The sequence below is a fragment of the Ovis aries genome, chromosome 23 (assembly GCF_016772045.2).
Source record: "Ovis aries strain OAR_USU_Benz2616 breed Rambouillet chromosome 23, ARS-UI_Ramb_v3.0, whole genome shotgun sequence".
NCBI classification, from domain to species: domain Eukaryota; kingdom Metazoa; phylum Chordata; class Mammalia; order Artiodactyla; family Bovidae; genus Ovis; species Ovis aries.
This window is the reverse complement of record NC_056076.1, coordinates 41927030-41950316: the sequence shown is the minus strand read 5'-3', so window position 1 is coordinate 41950316 and position 23287 is coordinate 41927030. Positions and strand designations below refer to the sequence as shown.

Sequence of the window (23287 nt, the reverse complement as noted above, 5' to 3'; positions counted from 1 at the left end):
TCAGTTAAAAATTGAAAGCAAATCTTCAATTTGCTGAAATCAGTTAACCATAATTTATGGCAATAACTACATGCACAGCCTTGTTACTTAAAAATCAGATTACGTGGGTAATTATGATCCAAGGCATTGTACTGACTACTAATGAATAAGGACACTATCTGTACAAAGTTCATTGTAGAAGTTTGTAAAATTTCTACAAGTTGCAAAAAATTTTAAACTCCTATTAAAGATTATATGTGACATTATAAATCAGCCAATTTGTTACTGGAAAGGTTCAAATGAAACTTAGGAAGGGAAGAGGAGCTAATTTTCCTTTTTAATGTGAAACTAGAAGTACAAATCAAGAAGGTAATTCTTATTATAGATATAATAGGATAGAGGCCTGAAAAGCTGGAGCTAGTTGACTATGTAGCTAAGGCTCTTCACTGTAGAGCCCTGTCTTTCATTAGCTCAAATCTCTTCAGCAAGTGGGCAAAATGTTTTTTTAATAGCACCAGGTCAAGGATCCCAAGCAACAAACATCACTCTTAGCCAAGGTTAAGTTTTATCACATTTATTTAGGATTATTACTACCAGACACTTAAAATGTGCATACGTGGTATGTGAAATAGAAGCCATCTGCAAAATTTACTCTTTACAACTTCTTACCGTTAGAATCAACTACTGTTATGTTTTCTACATGAAGTCCAGTTAGATCATTCAGAAAATCCTGCCATATTTCAGGAAGGTGAATTAATAAAAATAAAATCTCAGTCATGGCTTACCATATTGACAGTCTTTACAGATGTAATACTTGGGCAGTGAATATGATTGTCACTTGCTATAGGATATAATAGGACAGTTGCTCTGTCCAGTTATAGCAAGTACTTCTGAGGAACTGGTAGCCTTCCCTAGCAACATTCAGTAGCCACTCCAAAAACCACCAAAAAAGCCAGGCACAAGAATTTTTGCCCAGTAGGAAGAATGACAAGTTGAATTATTTGTTGCTCTATTTTTGTAATATGAAGATTTCCTCCCTAAATATCTCTTTTTGAAAAAAAACAGCATAGAGCTAGGAAATGAGAAGAGGAAAAGAGGGAGCAAGTGGTGTTAGACACATCACCACCACCAGCTTCTCTTCATTGGTTTGAGAATCAGGCTAGGCTATAGCTGTCATCTCCAGCAACAAAAAACTGGCAAGGAGTTTTGAATCAAGTGTGTTCATGTATCTTTGGAACCATCTTGGATTACTGTAATGAAATTTTACCTGCCAGATGTTTTTAAAAGCCTATCTGTAATTATTAAAAACCAGTGCTCTTGTGTAAAAAATTGGTACAATTTTCAAGAAAAATGGGCAAAAAAAATTAAGCAAGATTCAACTCAAAATCCTAATACATACTACTGTAGCACAATGTAAGTGATGATCTAAAAGTATGTTTTGATAATGGTGTAACAGTATGCCTATAAAGACCTAAAACAAATTTTCTGCTTCTAAAATAGAACATAATAACCAATATCTTTAATACATAACTGGTTTTTTCAACTAGTATCTGAAACCTTCCCATTCCTAACTGTTCATCTACTTGGGGGAAAAAAAAAAGTCAAGAATATAAGACATTTTTTACAATAGTAATTTTAAAGGAATAAAGTTATTTAAAATTTTCATAATTTTTTCTTATGTATTTTTTCATAATTTCAGATAAAACCCTAACAGCTAACAAAGAGAAGATAAGACTATTTTTTTTAAAAAAGATAAAAAAAATAATAAAAGCATTCCATTGCCTGTGGGAAGGTCTGAGGGCTCTGGGGCAGAAGGGAGCATTTTCACTGTTTTTTTTTTTGTGCCTCTTGAAAAATTACTTTTGCTGTTACCTTAGGTGAAAAATGAAAATTCGTAAAGGCAGTATCAAAAAGTAAAATGTTTGTTCCTATTTTTAAGCATCATATACTAGTCTGTCATAAGACTAAGGCCAATCAGTGACTTTTGAGAAATCCTGAAACAGTTGGATTATTTAGATCTACCCCTGAATTAAAGCTGGCAAGCTGGCTATTAATTTTTTATTCAAACTTGCAAAACTCATAGCTAGTTTCCTGAACTGGATGATATACACAAAGGGTTTTATTCTTCTAAGTTGTAGTATGCATTCGGTTTCTAAACTTGTAATATGCGTTCAACTGAGGAGCATATTTCCCATTCCCACTGAACTTTCAAACTCAAGTTATACTTCCAGTTTCTTCCCCTAGTTAGTTTTTGTGTACCTGCAGTGTCAGAAGAGTGAAGAATAATGTCAAAGTGTTTTGTACCTTCCCTCTTTAAAAATAATAAACAGTACATCTAAAGACAACTACCTTATCCTTGTTACACCTAGTCTGCTTGACATATCACTTACCAGTTGAAATTACAGTAACAACTTTGTGCCACAAATACAAAAATGTTTAAAGAAAATACTAACAAATAAGGTTTATAGATATTAAGATTTGCCTATGGCTAAAGATGGGAGAGCAAAATATACTTGAAATTTTACAGAATTTTTATTTCACAGTACCCTAATATTGATAAAAGTGAAAAGGCAGTTGAAAATGGTGCTCTGAAGTTCTGACATGATACTTAACAGCTGTAAGTTGCTAGGTTACAAGCAAGGTGTACCTAGATGGAAATGAACAAGTAATATAAAAAGTTTAAGTAGATAGGAGATTCATATTTTATTTCTCCACTGACATATTTACAGCGAATATAAATTAAAGGCCTGCTTGCACACCAAACCCAGGTCCTTTTGGTGGTTCAGTCAAAGAGGTAAGACCTCCAGCTGGCTCACAGGAGAAGCGTCCACTCCTGAAAGAAAAGTAACATTAAGCTGACTGCTAATGATTACCATTTATAATTGTTACCTCACAATAGCCCAGATAAGAAACTATTTCTCTCCCAAGAACTAGCAAGGCCTGTTTAATCCAAATATCACAAATGCTGCAAGATTTTCACTTCCTAAATATGAAAACTGATGTATAAAAATATGAAAAATATAAAAATAATACTAATACTAGTTCTCACTCATCAGTGAACATATATCAGTGGCTCATTAAATCTTTACAGTGCCAAGAGACAAGGGACACTGGCCAGAGTGTTTTATAGACACAGAAACCAAGTCTGGGGTGAGTCAGCGTCTGCCCAGAGATGAGAGCTAAGAACTCAACCCCAGAGGACGTTTTTAAAAATCATGTTTTAATAAACTAGAGCACTACATTTATTCTTTTTATATTTGAATTTTATTTTGACTTGAGATCCAGTGTCACAGGGAATACGTACTTAATATACTATTTTTGGAAATAAACAGAAACTGAGTTCTTTGAGAGATTTGAGGGTTTGGGAGGATGTCCCTTAGAAGCAGTGAAGATGAAATTAATTTGTATTGATGTTTTTAAAGGTTAAATTATTAGTATTTTTCAACAGCAGGCTCTAGATCAGGGTGGCTACCATAGCCACAAAGAAAACATGAACAGATCCTCCTACAGTTCTATGAAGACAGGCAGCAAGAGGTAGACGAACCTGTCCTCTTTTCACCCCTACACATACTTTCCCAGGTGATCTTTAGGCTCAACCTCTGTCCTGTCTGACCTCTGCTGCTAGAGCCTCGCTCAGCACCTACTCCTGTTTCACCCTCCTATTCCCTGGCTTTGTTCATTTACCTTGTTCCTGCCACAGATTTCAGCTGAAGAACTTACTCAATTAAATCTTTTTATTCCCTCTGGCTTTGCCCTTCACATTCTGTCATCAATCTTACAAGTCTATTTTTAGAGCCCTAGAAAATCATTTGTTGAGGGGACAGGAAAATGACACCACATAATCATTTATAAGCTCTTTCAAGATATTATATTACATAATGCAAGTAATTAGTGTAGTATAATACCTACAAAGTCAGAAATCAGTTAATATATCTGCATTATAGGTTTACTATGAAAACCAAATACAAAAGCAGTCACTACACTATCTGTTAGAGCCTAAAATTAAAGTTGTAGGGTAAGTGGCAAAATGCTATAAAAACAGTATTTCGCTTTGTAATTTTTTTTTTTTTTTAAATGTTAACTGGTAGCAAACCACTCTAGTATTCTTGCCTGGAGAATTCCATGGACAGAAGAGGAATCTGGTGGGCTACAGTCTATGGGGTCGCAAAGAGTCAGCCACAACTGAGCAGGCACGCTTGCTGCTCTTGACTACCAGTAAAACAATAAAATTAATTAACTCTGAAGGACCGCTCTTTCTTTTCCTTACTATGTTCCTTCTTGTGGGAAGATGTTTTCTGTACCCCCAAAGAATTCTGTAAAATTTAAAGTATCTTTTTAAAACTAAATATGAAGAATTCAAGTTGGATTTAAAATTAGTTTCAGATAATCTGTACTAAAAAACAACCTCTATTCATCAATAAGTTGAAAGCAGGGTTAGAGGTTATATTCAATACTTTAAAAACAATCCCTAGCACACAAATATTTATAAATGTCAAAAGAAAGAATATTGTATTACCATCAGTTTAGCATTTTCTTTCTAGCCATCATTTACCAAAATAAAAGCAGTTCTGAACCACAGAGACAGTCATCTTTACCAGTTCTGTCCAGAGTATACGTGATAGCAGGGCTCAAGTCAGTTACCACAGAACCAGTTTCACAACTAGCACCTCTGTCAAATATTAAAGGCAGAGCACTTTATTATAAAAATACTAGTAAGTAGCCAGATTAGGATAATTTAAAGAATAACTATAGCTGTATTTTGGTTACTGCCATTTTATTCACTGAAAAAATTTTTGGCTGCACCATGTGGCCTGTGCAATCTTAGTTCCCACCCACCGTGTCCCTGCAGTGGAAGTGCAGAGTCCTAACTATTGGACAGCCGGGGAATTCCCTATCTCAACTTTTTAAATAAGAGGTAATAAGAAGGAAGTAAAAATAGATTGAGAAACCAGTAATTCTAAAGTCTCTGGCTCAAATCTGGAACAATGTCAAAAACTCCCACTGAGTAACTATTTAAAATTACTGATAAGCAACATCCCTATTATTAGATGGTGAAAATGCTTAACTGTGCTACTTAGTTCCTATTTATTAATGTTCAAATACAATGTTACAGTGCCCCCTGGATTAAAAACAAACTAATTTTACCCCTGGTAATCTCATCCAGGGGCTTCCCTGGTGGCTCAGACTATAAAGAATCTGCCTACAGTCCAGGAGACCCAGGTTCAATCCTGGACAGAGGATTCTGGTGGGCTACAGTCCCTGGAGTCGCAAAGAGTTGGACACAACTGAACAACTAACACACACAATCTCATCCAGACTTGGAACTTTAAATGCCATCTATTAATACAATAACTAACAAATCCCCAATGTGTATTTCCAGCCCTAATGTATTTCCTAAATTCCAAGCTTGTATCTACCTTTTAGCCATTCTACCATGAATGTTTAAGTAAGCATCTCAAACACGCTAAGTAGCACATCCAAAACGAAGTGACTTTTCTTCCCCAAATTTGCCCTACCTCGAATCTTCTTTAGTTAAAGGAATCAGAGGTACTCATACTAAAAAGTTAGAAAGCATTCATAATTCCTGTCCCACAACATCCATTAAATTTTAAACTATTCTTTACACAGCAACTAGGATGATACTTATAATAAGATCACACCTATCATTCCCTACTGAAAACACTCAACAGTTTTTTATACTGAGGATTCAACCCAAATTGCTTACCTGGGTCTCTACCTCTCTGACCTCTTCCACCCTTTTCCTCCCTTATCACCTCACTTCAACCATAACGTCATCTTAGCTTTCCTCCAGGACCTTAACACATCTTCTTTCCCCTCTAGAACACTGTTCCTCCAGATTTTTACATGACTACTTTGGGCTTATTCAGGTCATTAACTTACCTCAGAAAGGCCTCCCCTGACTAAATTTACCTCCAATCATTCTCCCAGCATTTATCACTCAGATATTACACCAATTAAAGGACTTCCCTGGTGGCTCAGACGGTAAAGCGTCTGCCTACAATGTGGGACTTCCCGGATTCAATCCTGGGTTGGGGAGATCCCCTGGAGAAGGCAATGGCAACCCACTCCAGTATTCTTGCCCGGAGAATCCTATGGACAGAGGAGCCTGGTGGGCTACAGTCCATGGGGTCGAAAAGAGTCGGACACAAATGAGCAACTAAATTTTCACTTTTCACTTTATACCAGTTGTCTCCATCACTAGAATATAAAATATATGACAACTTTACCTTGTTCATAATTTGTACAGACAACCTAAGATAGTGACTGGCACACAGCACGTATCCAGAAATATTTGTGAAATGAATGCTGAGGGAATGCAATAAAGTAGACAAAGCAAGAGAAATACTGTAATGTGACATGACAAAAGGTTTCACTTCAGTAGCCTCCATAATGGAGACTGATTCTTCAAAGTGGAAATGTTTTATTCCTCAAAATATTTTCAGTGTAGCCCAAGAAAGCCAGGAACTAGGAAGAGAATGCCAAGCCTCTTTTAAGTAAACTCATTTCAAGTGTTGAAAGAAGAGTGTGTTTTTTAGGGGCCTGCTTGCCTTTGCTAAACTTAAGTTATCCTGAACTGACCTCTTTTTCTCAGTTAGTTGTTTAGTCATGTCCAATTCTTTGCGACCCCATTAACTACAGCCCACCAGGATCCTCTGTCATGGGATTCTCCAGGCAAGAATACTGGAGTGAGTTGCCGTTTTCTTCTCCAGGGGATCCTCCCGCCTAGGGATCAAACCCGGTTCTTCTGCACTGCAGGCAGATTCTTTACCATCTGAGCCACAAGGGAAGTCCCTTTTTCTTATTAGGTAGGGCCAGTAGTCAGCCAGAACACTGACGGAGTACTTCCAGCAGACCACAAAACCATGCATAGCCTCTTGACCTAGTAATTCAACCTCAGAGAATTGTTGTTTACAACAAAAAGAAGGAATATGTATTTTAATACAGTGTCATAAAGGTCACATCATAGTTCTCTCAATATATCAGAATACTATATGGCCTTTAAAACCTACAAATATGTTGAGACAAGGAAAATTTTATGACATAAGCAGAAAAAAAATACAAAGGGAATATGACTATTAAACTATGCAAACACTGCTAGTATTAAGAGAGAATTTTAAGTAATGTGAACACTTAGATAAGGTTTAGGAGTTTGTTTGGAAGCAAAAGTTCAGGGTGAAAACAGAAAGGAATAATTAGAATGATACAACCTGGATAAACAGTGTTTAAGTTGAAAAAGATCTAGGTATTCTAACTGACTGTAAGCACAATGTAATGGTATCATGATGTGAGGTAAGAACTGATGTAATTAGGCTGCATTATTGTAAGCATGATGTCTGGAATAAAGACGACAGTCCCACAGTGCTCTACACGCTGAGTACGTATCTCAAATACTGTGATTAGGCCAATTATCACGTTAAGAAAGTCATCAGCCAACTAGAAGACGTAGAAAGGAGGGAGACCAAAACTATGCCATCTAAGGAAAAACAATGAAACAACTGTGGATATTAAATCTGAGAAAAGATATGAGGAAGATGATATAGCTGTTTCGAGTAACTAAAGAGCTGTCATTTGGAAGAGGTCTAAAAATTATCTTGTGTGCGTTCAAAGGAGAGAATCTTGGGACCTCTCCGGGGAAAAGAGGAAGACAGACATTGAGTCAAATTCTGGCAGCATGAACTTTTAAACAATGAAAGAGGTTTCTATCTGTAGTAAATCTGCCTTCCTTATAAATATCCAGGTATATACCAGATGATTATCTGACAGGGTTTTAGAGAGGGTAAAAAAATCATTTCTTTAAATGACAAGTTGGTTTAGACAGCATTCAAGGCTCCTGAAAACTCCCAAAGACTTACGGTATAAAATTTTTTAAGTTTACATGAAACACTAACTTAGGTTAAGCCATTAAAATTTATTGAAAAAAAAAATACCTTGGCCCAGGTTTTGGGATTTTGCCAGCCTTCAGTTCATCAATAATTTCTTCAATATCTTTAGGTGTCAGATCCTCCTAGGAAAAAAATGTAAGACAGTCATATTAAAATTACATCCTACTACTAAAATCAGTGTGAATCCCTAGTATCAGTTTATTACTGTCTGTCCCAGCTCACGAGTTACTTACCAAGGCAGCACACCTGAGTAATTCCTAGACATAGCCTGTCCTGCCAAAAGCAACCACAGTAGGAGCTGCAGCTGAAGGGGCAGCAAGACCTGTGCTCTGAGGGAGACAATTCTGCATTTGAGCTCAAGTTCCAGCACTTACTAGCCAGCAATCTTAGAGAAATTACTCAGCCTCCCCAAATTTGTTTCTTCATTTCTCAACTGACTTCAGAATGTTTTGAGGTTTAAAAGCAAAAATACATTAAATAGAACACGGGCATGCACATGCTCAACAAATGCTATATCCCTGAGGAACTGGTGAGATACACTGGCAGTCATAAACAGTACATGCCTAGTATCTATCACTAAGCCAAAGACCTAATACTCTAATGATATCTTCTTGATTTCACAGGTGAAATTCAACCTGTTTCAAACTTCACTTAATTTTCCAAAAAAGTAATTTTGGAGACATTTATTTTAAAAATTCTGACCCTCCAATCCCTATTTCAACCAGAGCAACTTTGTATTTTGTACACTGTACACCTGTGTAAAATTCTGACCTCAAGAAAGGATGTTATTTAAAATAATAAATACAGTTAAAACACACAGACACACTCTTAACCCTGGCTACGCAATAGGTTTAGTCAAAACAGAACGGGGCAAAATTAAACTAAGAGGAAAATGCCTAAACTACGTTATATCCCCTCTACCCCTCAAAATTATTAAGTCCTTAAGATCTTTTGAGGCCTCTGGTACTAGAATAGAGAATCATGCTTCCATACAGTGTCTTTAGTGCCCTGCCATACAGAAGCCCTTTAACAGATGATGATAAACATTTATGGAAATAAAAACTGCTTAGAGTTCAAAAGATGCTCAGAACTTCAAAACTATAAGGAATCTTTAAACTCATCTAGTGATTTTTATCCCCCACAACTCTTTATTATGAAAATTTCAAAGTATACCTGAATAATCATGAATGAAAGTCTCCCATTTGTGTCCGACTCTTTGAGACCCCACGAACTGTACAGTCCATGGAATTCTCCAGGCCAGAATACTGGGGTAGGTAGCCTTTCCCTTCTCCAGGGGATCTTCCAACCCAGGGATCGAACCCAGGCCTCCCGCATTGCAGGCAGATTCTTTACCAGCTGAGTCATGAGGGAGGCCCACATGAATAATCATATTTCTTGTCATGTATGAATTATGTACAACATGCCTTCTGGTTTTGTGTTTGTACTGTACCATTTAAAAGCAAGCTACAGACATCATGACACTTCACCTTAATAACCACAGCAGGCATCTCCTAAGAACTTTTTTTTTTTGGCCATGCCACATGACTTGTGGGATCTAGTTCCCTGACCAGGGATTGTACTTGGGCCACAGCACTGAAAATGTGGAGCTTTAACCACTGGACCACCATGGAATGCCCACAATATTTTTAAATGTTCTTAAATAAAACAATACCATTATCACACCCAATTAACAATAATTCCTTAATAAAATCAAATGTCAAGACCATATTCAAATCTACCCAACCATCCTCAAAATGTGTTTTATAGTTTTCCCCTAATTGGTAGCCATTCAAAGTTTATGTGACCATTTCATTTTATCCATCAGTCAACTGAGATCCATAAAAGTTAACTGCCTTACCAAAGATCATATCAGGAATGACTGAAAGAAGCTCTTGCATAAACCCATAGTCTACTATATTTAAACTTACAATGCTTCATACAAAGCCTTGACTGTCTAATTTCTGCTTAAATTAAGATCCTCCTGATTATGAGTAAATGGCAGAAATGTAGGAGAGGGAAAGTTATTGCCATATTGTTAAAAGGTATTTTTTTTACATATGAGAAAGAGAGGGGGTAAGAAATTTGAATCACCGTCATTAAAATGAAGAAAATCCCTATAAGTAATAGAAGTATCCTAGAAACATAAAATGCCAAAGAAGTCCAATTTCATCTTCATTTAAAATAAAATCATAGATTTCCATTTCAGGCATGGTAGGCCAGCTATCCTGACTGAATGTCCTGCTGTTAACAACTATAAATGCTGAATAAAATAAAAAACAAAAACTTTAAAATTTTATTAAGACATTGACAAGGAGAAAATACTCAGAGGTCCAAAACTCAATGAAAACTTAGGGAGACGTGGAACACCAAACAAACTTGGCTTCAGGATGTCACAACCTACAGGGGCAAGGGACAAAGTCGCAGGCACAGGAGGGCATCCAAACCACACAAAGTGGAGACACCCAAAGGGTATATTCTCAACATAAAGGAAACCAGAAATTAAAACTGCCCCTCAAAACACCCTGCTAGTCTGGAACCTTATACTTCAGGGGAAGAAGAGGGAGGATATAAGGAGAAGGGATTTCTTTTGGGCCAGTAGTATTTCCAAGGGCAAGAGAGAAGCAACATCAACTTCTGCAATAATCTACCTTCAACACGGGCCTAAAAGAATTTCCATAAAGAAACTTCTAAGAGTTATGAGCTAACAAGATATTACGAATGAAAACCACTATATAATTAGGGTAGCAAGCAATTAAAAAAGATAACTAGAAAATGCCACACACCTGGATATTAACACTTCTAAAAAAAAAAAAGGTCAAAGAAATAAAATTGCAAAATTTAAAAATATTTAGAACTAAATGATAAAAATATTACTTATCAAAACTTGTCAGATCCAGCTAAAGCAATTTTTAGAGAAAGGTATGATACCATCTCTGTAAAATTTTTAAAACACACAACACAGTATGATTACCATGCCTGGATACATATATTTTGAAAGTTTAAAAAACATACAGGAAGAATACACACTGAATTTATGATAGTGGTTATCTCTGGGAATGAAAGGAAAGGAACAGGATTTTGAATAGGGGTAGGAGAAGTTTACCCTCAGATACAGCTTATTTCTATGTAATGGCAACCCACTCCAGTATTCTTGCCTGGAGAATCCCATGGACAGAGGAGCCTGGAGGGCTATAGTCCATGGGGTCAAGCACAGTACATGTATAATAACAATGATAAAAATTATAATACCTGAAGCACGTGTGGCAAAATGTTATCTATTAAGCTGTGGTGTTAATTTTTTGTATTTAAGTTTTTGTTATTTAAAAGTTTTTAAAATGTATCCTGGAGTTAAATGCAAAAATGTTTAATGATAGCTTTTTTTTGGGTGACAATTTTTGAAAAATGTTCTTGTGGACAATAATGTGGAAGCTAAAACTGACATATTTTTATTCATAATTATTTGATTTTTAATAAATGTTGAAACCACAAAAAAAACCTTCTAGATATTTATACCAACAGGAAATCAAGTATTTTAAATATAATGTCATACAAGTTTAATTTACATTAAGTAAATACTCACATAGTAGTTGTCATTTATTTGAACCATTGGTGCATTTACACAGGCCCCTAAACATTCGACTTCTATAAGAGTGAAAAGTTTGTCAGGTGTAGTCTCTCCAACCTTTATTCCTAAAAGTGTAAATAAACACTGTAAGGATCAGATAATATTTTAATTGCAACATAGTTTAAGGAAACAAAACAAAACCAACCCATTACAGAGGCATGTAAAAAGTATTTAAGAGCACTGAACTTCTTAAATTAAACAAACTCTGTATAATTATTATAGAACATTCAAGGATTTCTTAAGTGGACCTGTTCCTTTCCAAACAGTCAAATTTCAAGGGCCTCATCTCCAGTGTTTGTTGTTACATAACTGTATCAGACCATATAAATTTTGATCATTGATAATTAACCTACTATTGTATTATAGCTATACAATCAGACTGGGGAAGACTCAGAAAACAGTTAATGTCAAAGATCATTAAGAATGTGAGCATAGTAAGTACTCTCAAATCTTTAGGGAAGGCATTTTGATAAAATCTGACCCAGCAATTCTACATCTTGGAAACCACCTTCATGTACTTGGACAAGTATGCAAAGAGATGCATACGTGAAAGTAACTGCAGCATAATTTAACTTATATAGAAAAATGAGGCAGACATACATACTATCACAGTCAAAATCAAGTGCAAAAAGGCAAACAGACATATTACAAGTATGTATTCAACAATGAAAATAATTAAAACAACATTAACTCTAAAACTGATATACCCAACTGTCATCACAAATTTGTACCTCAGAGGTAGGGGGACGCAATTTCAAGCAGACTTCAGCCTCTGTTTCATATACTTTAATACTGTCCAGCTATTTTTACAACATGCAAGTGCTTTATATTCAGTAACAAGGTTCAGAGACACCTCGTTTTACTTCATTTGGTATGTACACTGGTAAATGTGACAATGGCAGTTTGCCCCTGTAGTAACATCTTCTTCCACACTTCCCTTCCTGAAGCATTCTTCCTTTTCCAAATCTTATTTGTTCCAAGTCTTGTTTGGAAGAATGAGGATAATACAGTCACTTCATATGCCACATGCTATCACACAATGAGTGAAACTTACTTTTCTAAGCAACGAACACTTTAAAATTTTAAGAAGCTTTTAAAACATACTCAATGATTAGGAAAGAAAACATGAAAACTCAGCTTTGAGAATGAGAACGAAAGAATACAGAAGAAATAATGGCGAGCAAACACAGTAAGACAAAAATTTACGCATCAAGTACAGATCCAATATGATAGTAAAAGTTGGAAAGTTTAGGTAGAAAGAGGTCACATTTCAAAAGACAAATCTATTTTTTATAAACACTATAAATATACTGTGCCCCATACCAAGTTTTTTCTGAATGGCTTCCAGTATGCTGTCGGAGTTTCGGAGCATGCAAGGTGTGGTAGTGCAGACTTGAATGTGATACTTTCCAACAGGCTTTCGATTATACATTGTATAAAAAGTTGCTACTTCATACACTCTCATTGGAGGTACTTGTAAAATTTCTGCAACCTAAAATATTTTAATAATACGGTTACAATGTTTATTAATTGAGGTTTAGATATGTCATAAAAAACATTAATTTCAATACTGCTTCAATTTGGTAAAAACCAAAAAAGTTCTTCAGAAGCAGAAACTACATCTGTATTTGATATCTGCGAGGCATAAGCCCTTCAATTTTGACACTTAAAAATCACACATATATCCAGGTCTTGACATGAAAAAAGAATTTGTTAAATGGCATTTCAAATGACAAATATTAAACTTTTTCTTATCAGGGATTCTAAAGGAAATGTATTCTCAAAAGACATCTAACCCTGGGCTCACTCCTGCGGTATTAAAGTAGCTATGCTGAATCTAATTCTGTGGTACTAAATTAGGCTTGCAGCTCTGAACCTGGGGAACTCTCTCAAAATACACAAGCTGGCGTCCAATCAATGGGATAATTGTAAGGCCCTGGTATCTAACTAAAATAGTTCTCCTAAGCTGCTGTTGTGCACCTCCCTATAATGCATGGGCCTCTGGATATTGTTTTTGTTGTAAGGTTGGGCTTTTCTTGGAGGGGAAAGGGCAATAACATTAAAAGTCTCAAAGTGGAAAGAATTTTGATTCTATTCTCTGTATGCTATTTCTTCCTCTTGTACATACACGTCCAATTCTACACAGAATAGGAAAATATTTTTAAAACATTTTCACATTGGTTTCTCATTTATTTTGCTCTGCTAAGCTTGACATTCAGCAAGACTTTCAACAAGCTTACCATTATCAAAAACATAAAATTTTCAAAAAAAAGTTATTTATGATTAGAAACACACCTAAATCATCACCGAGGAAGTTGGCTGTTATAAAATAACGAGGAATTTAGAAACGCCCCCAAACATTAATTTACTGAAATAAAAAAGCACTTATGTTTACTAAGTATGGTGGTTTAGTCACTAAGTCGTGTCTGACTCTTGCAACCCCATGGACGCGTGAGTCTGCCAGGCTCCTCTGTCCGTGGGATTCTCCAGGCAAGAATACTGGAGTGGGTTGCCATTTACTAAGTATATTACTAACCAAACTTGCTTTATAACATTTTTCATAATCAAAACAAATCAACAAGAGTCCACAACACTGTTAGAGTACCGTGCCAAGTAAATAAGAGATTAATGAACTCTTATCTAAAATTTGCATCCAGGATTCCACTAGATAAACTGAAGACACTCCTAGACTCTAAGAAAGACTCTAAGACATTCCCCTTGTCACAGTGAGAAAGTGACAAGGGGAATGAAGCACAGCAGAATCTCTGCAGATGTCAGTCAAGTACAAACTGCACAGAATTAGAGATGAGTCAGCCCCAGCTCTACCACTTAGAAATAATAATATAATAATTGGAAAAGCTCTATCTAGTCCAGAATCATCAGTGCAGATGAGCAAGTTCAGAGAAAAATCAGATCTCTGAGCTCAAAGTAAAATATATTTTCCATTGTATCAATGGAATAATAATCACACTGGCTTATTAGCTGTGTGATTCTCACAAGAATCAAATAATATATGGCTTTGTATTACACTCATAAATGATACACTATAATACCATACAAATGTAATTACATTAAAAGGATATGAATAAACTTGAAATCTGGATTACTGCTGAAAACACTATTAGGAAAAAAATGAATCCTAAAATATGCGTGAATATACTAACTGTATTTAAATGGGTCACTTAAAAGATTTCCCTAGGTTGTTGATTCCAAGCTGCCATAAACAAATGTCAGAAATACCATGTATTATAAGGATTTTAATTAAAGCCTGAGGCCAAAAATGCAAAGTATTAGAAAGATTCACATTAGCTGTGAGCAGATCTTTTTCTCTGCAATTCTAGTATTTAAACAGTACATTCCTTTTCAGAATATCTTGACAGCAAATTATACATATTTGGGATCTTTTTTTTCTCTCAAAGACAGAAAAAAAGCCTCTTTGATTCTAATGCCCTTACTATTTCTTGCAAGGACAAAAAGCTCCACCCTTTCAGTTTTCAGCATTATTAAGGGAACCAATAGAAACATAAATATAATTTAGGGTATGAGATATATAAATGATTTGTTGTTGTTCAGTTGCTAAGTCGTATCCAACTCTTTGCAACCCCATGAACTACAGCACACCAGGCCTCTTTGTCCCTTACTATCTCCCCGAGTTTGCCCAATCCAGGAGAACTTCAAATTCCTTGACTATGACATTAATGACCGTCAAAGAAATTTCCACATAAGGAAGTTACTATACACAACGTCTCCTCTTTTTGAACTAACACAAAAATGAAGTACCTTGTTCATAGCAGAGATGGGCAGCCATCCATTCTGTCTCTGGGCTAAATCCAGAACAGGAAGCACAGCCGCTGCCTTATGCCCTTCTGGGTAGTTTTTCACAATGGCCTCTATCCTCTGTATCAGAGAAAAAGCACTTGTTTTTATATATCTGGAAGATACTAAATATTCCATAAGTTAACTATAACGTTAATTCAGTCATACCTTATAGTTTTCTGGTGTGAAATCAAATGGAGTTTCTGGATTATTCTCAGGAGTATCTCTGTGCTACACAACAGGAAAAAAAGGTTTCTCAAAATTAACAAAATTCCCTGAAAAGTGTGAACAACTTTGTACCTTACTACTACTATTTAATTTCTTCACTTTGATTCAAACATGATATATGTCAATCTATCCTTGCTTCAAAAGCAATGGCTAAACTAATTATTAACTACACATCTGATAAGTATGATTACCAAAATAATATTAGCAGAATTAAAAAATTTAGACATTTTCAAAATCACCCTTTGTAAGTTATAAGAAGTAGCTTTAGGATCAAAAAACAAAAAAAGTGTAATGCAACTTGACGAGAGAATACGACCTTCTAATGTAGTATAATTACAAAAACTTACAGATTATTGGGAAGCCTTATGAAATTAAGACACAAAATTTTGAGCATGACAATATGTACATTTTTCCAAAAGACTGTACCAGATTATCAAAGGGACCCACTACCTACTACAAAAGCACCATCTCTTCCCGACACAACAGAAACTAGCCCACAGATAGTTTTCCATAACAGAAACTAGCCAACAGCAAGCTTTATTTCTTCTCCAATAAGAGCAGGCCCTTTTCAAACACTGACAAGAAATAGCATGTCAACAGGAAATCAAATGAGTCACACTGAGATTAAAACTTACATCAATTAATGTTTTGTATATACGGTGAAACAGAACTGAATCCCTTAATTTGTTAACTCTCAAAGTTCTGCTTTTTCAAGGACATGGAAAAGGAAACAAAGTTTCTTTGGACAATCAACTCAAATATTTTCAGACAAAGACAACAAAATGGAGAGCAGGACTCTACTTATTAACAGTATGGCTAACTCATTTATTAAGATTCAGCCTTTAAATAATTCATTTTCCAAAACTATACCATCAACTGAATCATCACACGACTCCACTAAACTGCCCTTAAACACTAGATTTCTGAAAAATGTACCTTGTCACAGAAAGGGCATACATATCTTAGTCTTTCTGAATTGTGCAGCCAATCAACCTCTACCAGTAGTGAAACCCTGGAAACCAAAAACATGAGGGACAACAGCCAATGTATTGGCTGTATTACTGAAATCCATGAGTTTCAAGCTGGTGCCATTCTGGGATTCCCCAATTTGCAGCCTCAGAATCTTCAGTCAGCCAACATAAATGATCTTGAAAAATCCACAGTATGACAAGAAGTCAGGTTAGGGCTCACGGTTATTTCACCAAGGAATAATCTAAAGTCTTAATCCCAGGGTGGCCCTGGTACCAATTCAACTTGAAATGCAGTGAATTCAATTATATTTAAACTCCCACGAACTCCCACTCCAGCAAACACCAAAGATGTTGCTCTTTAAAATGTTGCATTTAACCAAACTTCCAAGTCCTTTCATTCTGAAATCTTAATTACTTACCACAAATAAGGCTCCTCCAGCTCCATTCTGAACAGCTGTCTTATGTAGATTTCTTATATGTTTTCCCTATAATTTTAAGAAAGTTCAGTAAATCAAATACCTTATGAAATTTTAAGATCAGTAATTTAAAATAACAGAATCAACTTATAAAGTAAGTTGGACTTCCCTCATGGCTCAGCGGTAAAGGAAATGCAGATTCAAAGGTAAGGTTCCTACCTTGCTTGCCCACAGTAGTAACACAATAGTCAATGGAAGAGTCAGAACCACAAGCCAAATCTCCTATGTTCTTTTGCATGCAACTGCAGAGCCAATGTACCATTAATTTACTGTGTTTCACTTATGTCTGAATCAAATTGGATGCCAATTTTTATTCACTATGGATCTTCATAAACATGTTTCATTCTGTAAAAATGTATAGAACGTTACCCCCTTTTAAATTCTTCACTACTTTAGAAACTCTAGCCATAAAAGTATTAGTTCAGAAAGCTGCTCATAATTGACCATACTCAATTACTTTGGAAGGAATCCACTTGATTAGTCTCTTTGTTCTTTTTTTTTTTTTCTTTCAGCATGAAGGCAAGTCCCAGTCTATCCCATGATAGGTCGCTAAAACTCCAAGAGAAAAACTACAGTCTTAATGTCTCAGGCTTCAAAATCACTGTGGACAGTGACTGCAGCCATGAAGTTAAAAGATGCTTGATGCTTGGAAGAAAAGGTATGACAAACCTAGACAACATAATAAAAAGCAGAGACATCACAGCCAACAAAGGTCTATATAGTCAAAGCTATGGTTTTTCCAGTAGTCATGTACAGATATGAGAGCTGGACCACAGTGTAGGCTGAGAATTGATGCTTTTAAACTGCAGTGTTGGAGAAGACGATTGAGAGTCCCTTGGATAGCAAGGAGATCAAACCAGTCAATCCTAAAAAAAATCAACCCTGAATATTCACTGAAAGGACTGATCCTGAAGCTGAAGTTCCAATACTTCAGCCACGTGATGCAGAGCCGACTCACTGGAAAAGTCCCTGATGCTAGGAAAGATTGAGGGCAGGAGGAGAAGGGGGCGACAAGATGAGATGGTTGAATGGCGTCACCGACTCAAGACATGAGTTAGAGCAAGCTCTGGGAGATGGTCATGGACAGGGAAGCCTGGGGTGCTACAGTCCATGGGGTCACAGAGTTGGACGCGACTTAGCGACTGAACAACCACCACCACCACATGAGGGGGATAGGCAAGTGGGAAATCCAGGAAAAGAAAAAGCCAGAGAGAAGCCCCCAGTTCTGTGACTGACTCCAAAAAGTTTAGCTACAAGAACTGAACCAATATGTGAGCTGCTGCCCACAAGGGAGCCAGACTGCAGTCTGAGTCAAGTTAATTGCCTACTTGCAACAGTAACTACAACAAAATACTCTTTGGAGGAATTTTAAAAATTCATAACCTCTATGACCATCATTCACAATATCCAAGACACAATCCAAAATCATTCAACACACAACAAAAAAGGAAACAACTCATTCTCAAGAAAAAAAGACCAGTGGACATTACCAAACAATCATTTCAAAATGACTACAACAGTGCTTAAGGACATAAAAATATCTTCAATGAATGAAAAGACAGAAATAGAAACCATAAAAAAAGAACCAAATGAAAATTCTAAAACTGAAAACATAATCCATGAAAATGTCACAACCCTTTCACCTCTATGAAACTCCTTAGTGGCTTGGCAATGAGGCAGCATCAGTTGTAAAGTGATGTCAACAACAGAGAAAACACTGGGCAATTTACTTAAGGAAAGATGGAAATACATCTATTCTGAGTAGCTTTTGGCTCCATATTTCATAATTTTTAGGCAATTCTTGCAATCATTCAGTAAGATATTACTGCACAGAAATGAAAAATAAAGTTCAAGGAGATTAAAAACAATGGCTCAAAGTCACACCAAGTGTCTTCCACTAGACACAGTACTAAATTCTGGATATTTTAAAATCAATGACAAGCTGAAAAAAGCCTGTGGCTGAAGAAATTGGCAGCTAGCTAATAAAGCAGCAATTGTAACAAAATAAGCAATTTCTTTGAAAATGTAAATGATTCCCTTAAAAGTTTCTCTTTTAGGAAAGGAACTTCATTAGTGAAACCTCTTTACTCATGTATTTCCTGACTTTTGCTAGGTCATCTGATATCCCAATATTTGTAAAAGATTAGAAAGGCCTGATTATATAAATTACAGAACATCTTCACAATGGCATATCATGCAGCATTAAAAATGACAGAAATGTTTACTAACCAGGAAAGCTGCTCAAAATGTATAATGAGAAAAAACAGGCTACAAAAACAGTATGAACAATACGATCTAATTTTTAAAAATTCCATAAGGTCTCTTCAATGCAGACGTCAAAATGTTCACATTTTGGTAATCTCCTGTTTGATAAAACTATGGGTGATTTTTATTTTTTGAACTTAATTCTATTTGCTGTTCCTAATATTATGTTTTTCTTATTTTGTCCTTTCCACCTAGAATACCCTCTCCCCAGTCCATCTGATCCCACCCCTAATCTATTCCTATTGCTTCTAGGAAAAATTATAGCACCTTCAAACAAAACTGGATGCTCTATTCACAAGTATCTCTAACACTGCACGGTTGACCCCTGAAGGATACCGGGGGTTAGGGGAGTATGCTAACTGGCTTTGTGAGGTTGTTTTTTTTTTTGGTGGAGCTGGGGGCAGGGGTGGGAATGGGGCGGTCAGTGCTTGCTGGGGTCTCAGTTCCCTGACCAGGGAATGAACCTGGGCCACAGACAGTGAAAGAGTGGAATCCTAACCCCTAGACCACCAAGGAACTTTCTGCGGAACTTCTAAGTAGTAGAATATACGAACCTAACAGTCAGATTCCAAATGAGGTTTCTCCATATACCCTGGTGGCTCAGTCCAGTCGGTAAAGAACCTGCCTGCAGAGCAGGAGACCTGGGTTCGATCCCTGGGATTAAGATCCCCTGGAGAAGGAAATGGCAACCGATTCCAGTATTCTTGCCTGGAGAATCCCGTGGACAGGAGCCTGGCTGGCTACAGTCCCTGGGGTTGCAATGAGTCGGACACGACTGAGCGACTAGACCACCATATACTCTGGATCCTGCAGTAGTCTAATATCTACTGTTGAGAAAAAAAATACGCTTATAAAGTGGACCCGCGAAGTACAAATCTGTTGGAGGATCAACTGAACCTTTACGTGTATGGTATTTACTTCCTCAAGTTCCTACTGCATAAGACTATCATCAACTCCAGAAGAATAGGGGATGTCTAAATCCATGGCTTAACTGTAATATGGGGGAAATAACAGTATCAACCTCATAAATGAGATTTCGAGTGTAAAGAGTTAACAGTGCTTGGCACACGGAAAGCAGTAGCGGAATGTTGTTCCCTGTCACCATTATTATCCGATTTTGTCACCTGGAGCCCAGCAGGTAAGAGTGGATCCTCAAGCGTTTATTGAGAGACCAAGTCTGCACACTGGAATATTCGAGGACACCAGGGACAAGCGTAGAGGCCCAAAGTCCGGAGAAGGTGCGGTGAGGCCACCAGGCGAAACCGGAACTCACGTGCAAGCTGCTGGGCTCGCCCCTCGCCCAGAGCCCCGTCGGCCCCTTCCCCCGGGAACCGGCCCCACCGTCCCAAGGCCCAGTCGGGGACGCCACGCCGTGCCCCTCCTCATCTCTGGGCGCGCACTGCTCAGTGAGCACGAACGAGCGTTTCGCCGGGGGACTCAAGTGTCCTTCCCCGAGTGAGACGTGCTCGGAGGTCACGGGCGTCCGGCCCGACGGACTCGGGCGCGGGGACACCCTACTCGGCCAACCTCCCCACAGCCACCAGGGGACCACGGGACGTCCTTCCGCGAAGCGGGACGCCCGCGGCAGGCCACGCAAGGGTATCCTGGCGCCGCCCCCCAGCCTCCCGTCCCGGAGAGGCCTCGCTCCGCCGCCCCCCGGCCTCCCCGAAGATGGTGAAGGCCGCGGTGTCCTTGCCGCCGCCCGGGACCAGTCCCGGGCCCGGGCTCCCGCGTGCCCGCCGCTACAGGAGGCGAGGAGAGAGGCGGGGAGGGCGGCGTCCGCGTTCATTCGAGCCTCCTTACCCAGTGGGCGGCGAGGCCGGCCGCCCGGGCCCGTAGCGCCACAGAGAGGAACATGGCTGGCCAAACTGCGGGGCTCCGGGCCTCGCCGGGCGCGGTCCCGAGCTGTCGGCACGCATGGCGTGCGCATCCCCGAGTCCAGCCCGCGCGCCCAGGGCAGCGGGGGCGCGCGGGGGCCAGTGGGCGGAGACTTCCGGGCCGGGGAGGGGCGGGGCCTGCTGACGCCCGGAAAGCGGTCCGGCGGGCGGTGCTTGGGCTCCACATGTTGAAAGTAGTCTCCAGGAACCTGGCGCTCCGCCGATCCGGGTTTATGGGGCGAGTTTCTCTCCTGGAGCCTTAAGGGGATTTAGCTGTCTCTCTTTTGATTGTACTTTTCTAGAAAAACCTCCGTGGTAACCCCTATCACTCGTGTGTTACACATTGCAGAATTGAAGGCAACTGGGCTGCCTGCTCTCTGCTCCCGTTCTTCTGCTTTGAGGTGCAAGCCTTCGTGTTTAGAGGGAAACTACGATAATAATATAGTCTAGACTTGGCTCGGGAGTCGCGGAGAGTGGGAGGTGGAAGGCAAGCTGGACGGCCCTGAGTGACGACTGCCGGGCTGCGTGGTAGTGCTCCCTGCTATTCTCGGTTCTTTGTACGTGTTAGAAATTTTCCATAATAAAACTTTCCATAAAGAAAAAAAGCCACTTCCTTCTTGCTGTTTGTCTGGTCATCTCTGGAAATTCCAGCAAATATGTGCTTGGTAACAGCTGTTCTGTGCCGAGCTCGTTTCCTGCAGTGGAGGGTTTACCCCGCCGCCTGCTTTGCTCCTGTGTCTTGCACCCACTCCCTTCCTCTGCCCATTTTCTTCGCTGTAATAAACTTGTGAATGATTTCTGAACTTTCACATCAGAACAGGGACTTTTTAAAAATATATCTTTCATTAATTTTAAAACTCCAAAATATCCCTTTGCAACTCTGTGAGTCATGTTTCACAAATGAGGGAATTCGAGTCACAGAGGGCTGCCAGCCAGTAGCTAGGAATAGACACCAAATGCCTTGGTTCCCATTCCTTTGCCTTATCTTTTATATTGGTTTGCGTCTTCTAAATTGGCTTCAGTATTTCCCTTTAAAAGGGAAAAATATTCTGGGCCTCAGTGTTGATTCAAGCTGTTTTATTATAGTGTTAGTCTCTCAGTCATGTCCAACTCTTTTCGACCACGTGGACTGTAGCCCACCAGGCTCCTCTGTCCATGGGACTCTCCAGGCAAGAATACTGGACTGGATAGCCATTCCCTTCTCCAGGGGATCTTTCTCGCCAGGGATTGAACTCGGGTCTCCCCAAATTGCAGGCAGGTTCCTTATCATCTGAGCCACCTTATAATAATATTATAACATTACCTAAATATTAATACACCTAACACTATTATACACATAACTTTTATAGTTCTTACATAACTAAGACCAAAACATATCACAAATACATAGAAACTTATACATGGATAATATTGATTGATAAGGCATGGGTTCTTTACACCTGGAATGCATGCTGTTTTACTGGATTCCATGAGGGCCTTCTCCGACCCTCTGGTCTGAATTGCTTTCCCTAATTACGCCTACCTCCAATTTCATCATCACATTTACCACCAGGTTATAACCAACATAGGTGGAGAATCCTGCCCCTCCCAACTCATTCGGTTCAACAGCCTACCCTGTACCTGTCATGAGAGGAATTCAGTATTTGTTGACAATGAAAATCTCATACATGGTGCAGATATTTGGCCTCTCCAAAGGGGCTGTATGTCTGGTTGGATCCAGGCTTACATGCACAGGTACTGGTGAGAGTGCTTTTCTAATACAAGGAACAGGAAACCTAAGTAAAGTTGATTGAACAGTATTGGGTCCATGATCTCACACGAAAAGAATTCCAGAGGTAGAGCAGTTCCAAGATTAGATAATTCAGTTACTCAAGGAGTCCTTAGAAACTTGCGTGCCTTCTGTCTTTTCCTCTTCCATTTTCAGCTGGGTCTCCTATGATGGTCACAAGATGGCTGCAGCAGTTCCAAGGACCGGATAGACATGATAACATTCCGAGGGAGAAAAAGAACTCTTACCTTTTAAGGAAGAGCCCCAGATGTTCCTCCAGCAGATGTCTGTATCATGGGCATTCCTGCTACAGTAGTTCACAGACAGGCTCTGGCATCAGAGCTGGTTGAGGGCTTTGTAGCAGTGTGACTCTGGGCA

At 38.5% G+C, this 23287-nt stretch overlaps 1 protein-coding gene across 2 annotated transcripts; it reads right to left on the bottom strand.

Annotated features, from left to right (window-relative positions):
* Positions 1 to 537: 537 nt before the first annotated feature.
* Positions 538 to 21209, bottom strand: NDUFV2 (NADH:ubiquinone oxidoreductase core subunit V2). 2 transcript variants are annotated; one of them, XM_015103655.4, is made up of 8 exons: positions 21068 to 21144; positions 16943 to 17008; positions 15493 to 15555; positions 15289 to 15405; positions 12832 to 13000; positions 11464 to 11573; positions 7929 to 8005; positions 538 to 2812 (listed from the first exon to the last, which is right to left on the bottom strand). In XM_015103655.4, exons 1-8 carry the CDS (start codon positions 21119 to 21121, stop codon positions 2719 to 2721), a joined length of 750 nt encoding a protein of 249 aa, XP_014959141.2. In that variant the 5' UTR covers positions 21122 to 21144; the 3' UTR covers positions 538 to 2718. The 2 variants fall into 2 exon arrangements, 1 of the variants encoding a protein (XP_014959141.2); XR_006057733.2 differs by lacking the exons at positions 538 to 2812; positions 7929 to 8005; positions 11464 to 11573; positions 12832 to 13000; positions 15289 to 15405 and having other exon boundaries at positions 15500 to 15555; positions 20389 to 21209.
* Between the last annotated feature and the right edge of the window lie 2078 nt (positions 21210 to 23287).

Coding starts and splice junctions, on each gene's coding strand:
- NDUFV2 (XM_015103655.4), bottom strand. CDS start 21,121: ATGTTCCTCTCTGTGGCGCTACGGGCCCGGGCGGCCGGCCTCGCCGCC. Junction 13,001..15,288: donor CCATCTCTGCTATGAACAAG/GTACTTCATTTT, acceptor AAAATATTTTAG/GTTGCAGAAATTTTACAAGT. Junction 11,574..12,831: donor AGCCATTCAGAAAAAACTTG/GTATGGGGCACA, acceptor TTACACTTTTAG/GAATAAAGGTTGGAGAGACT.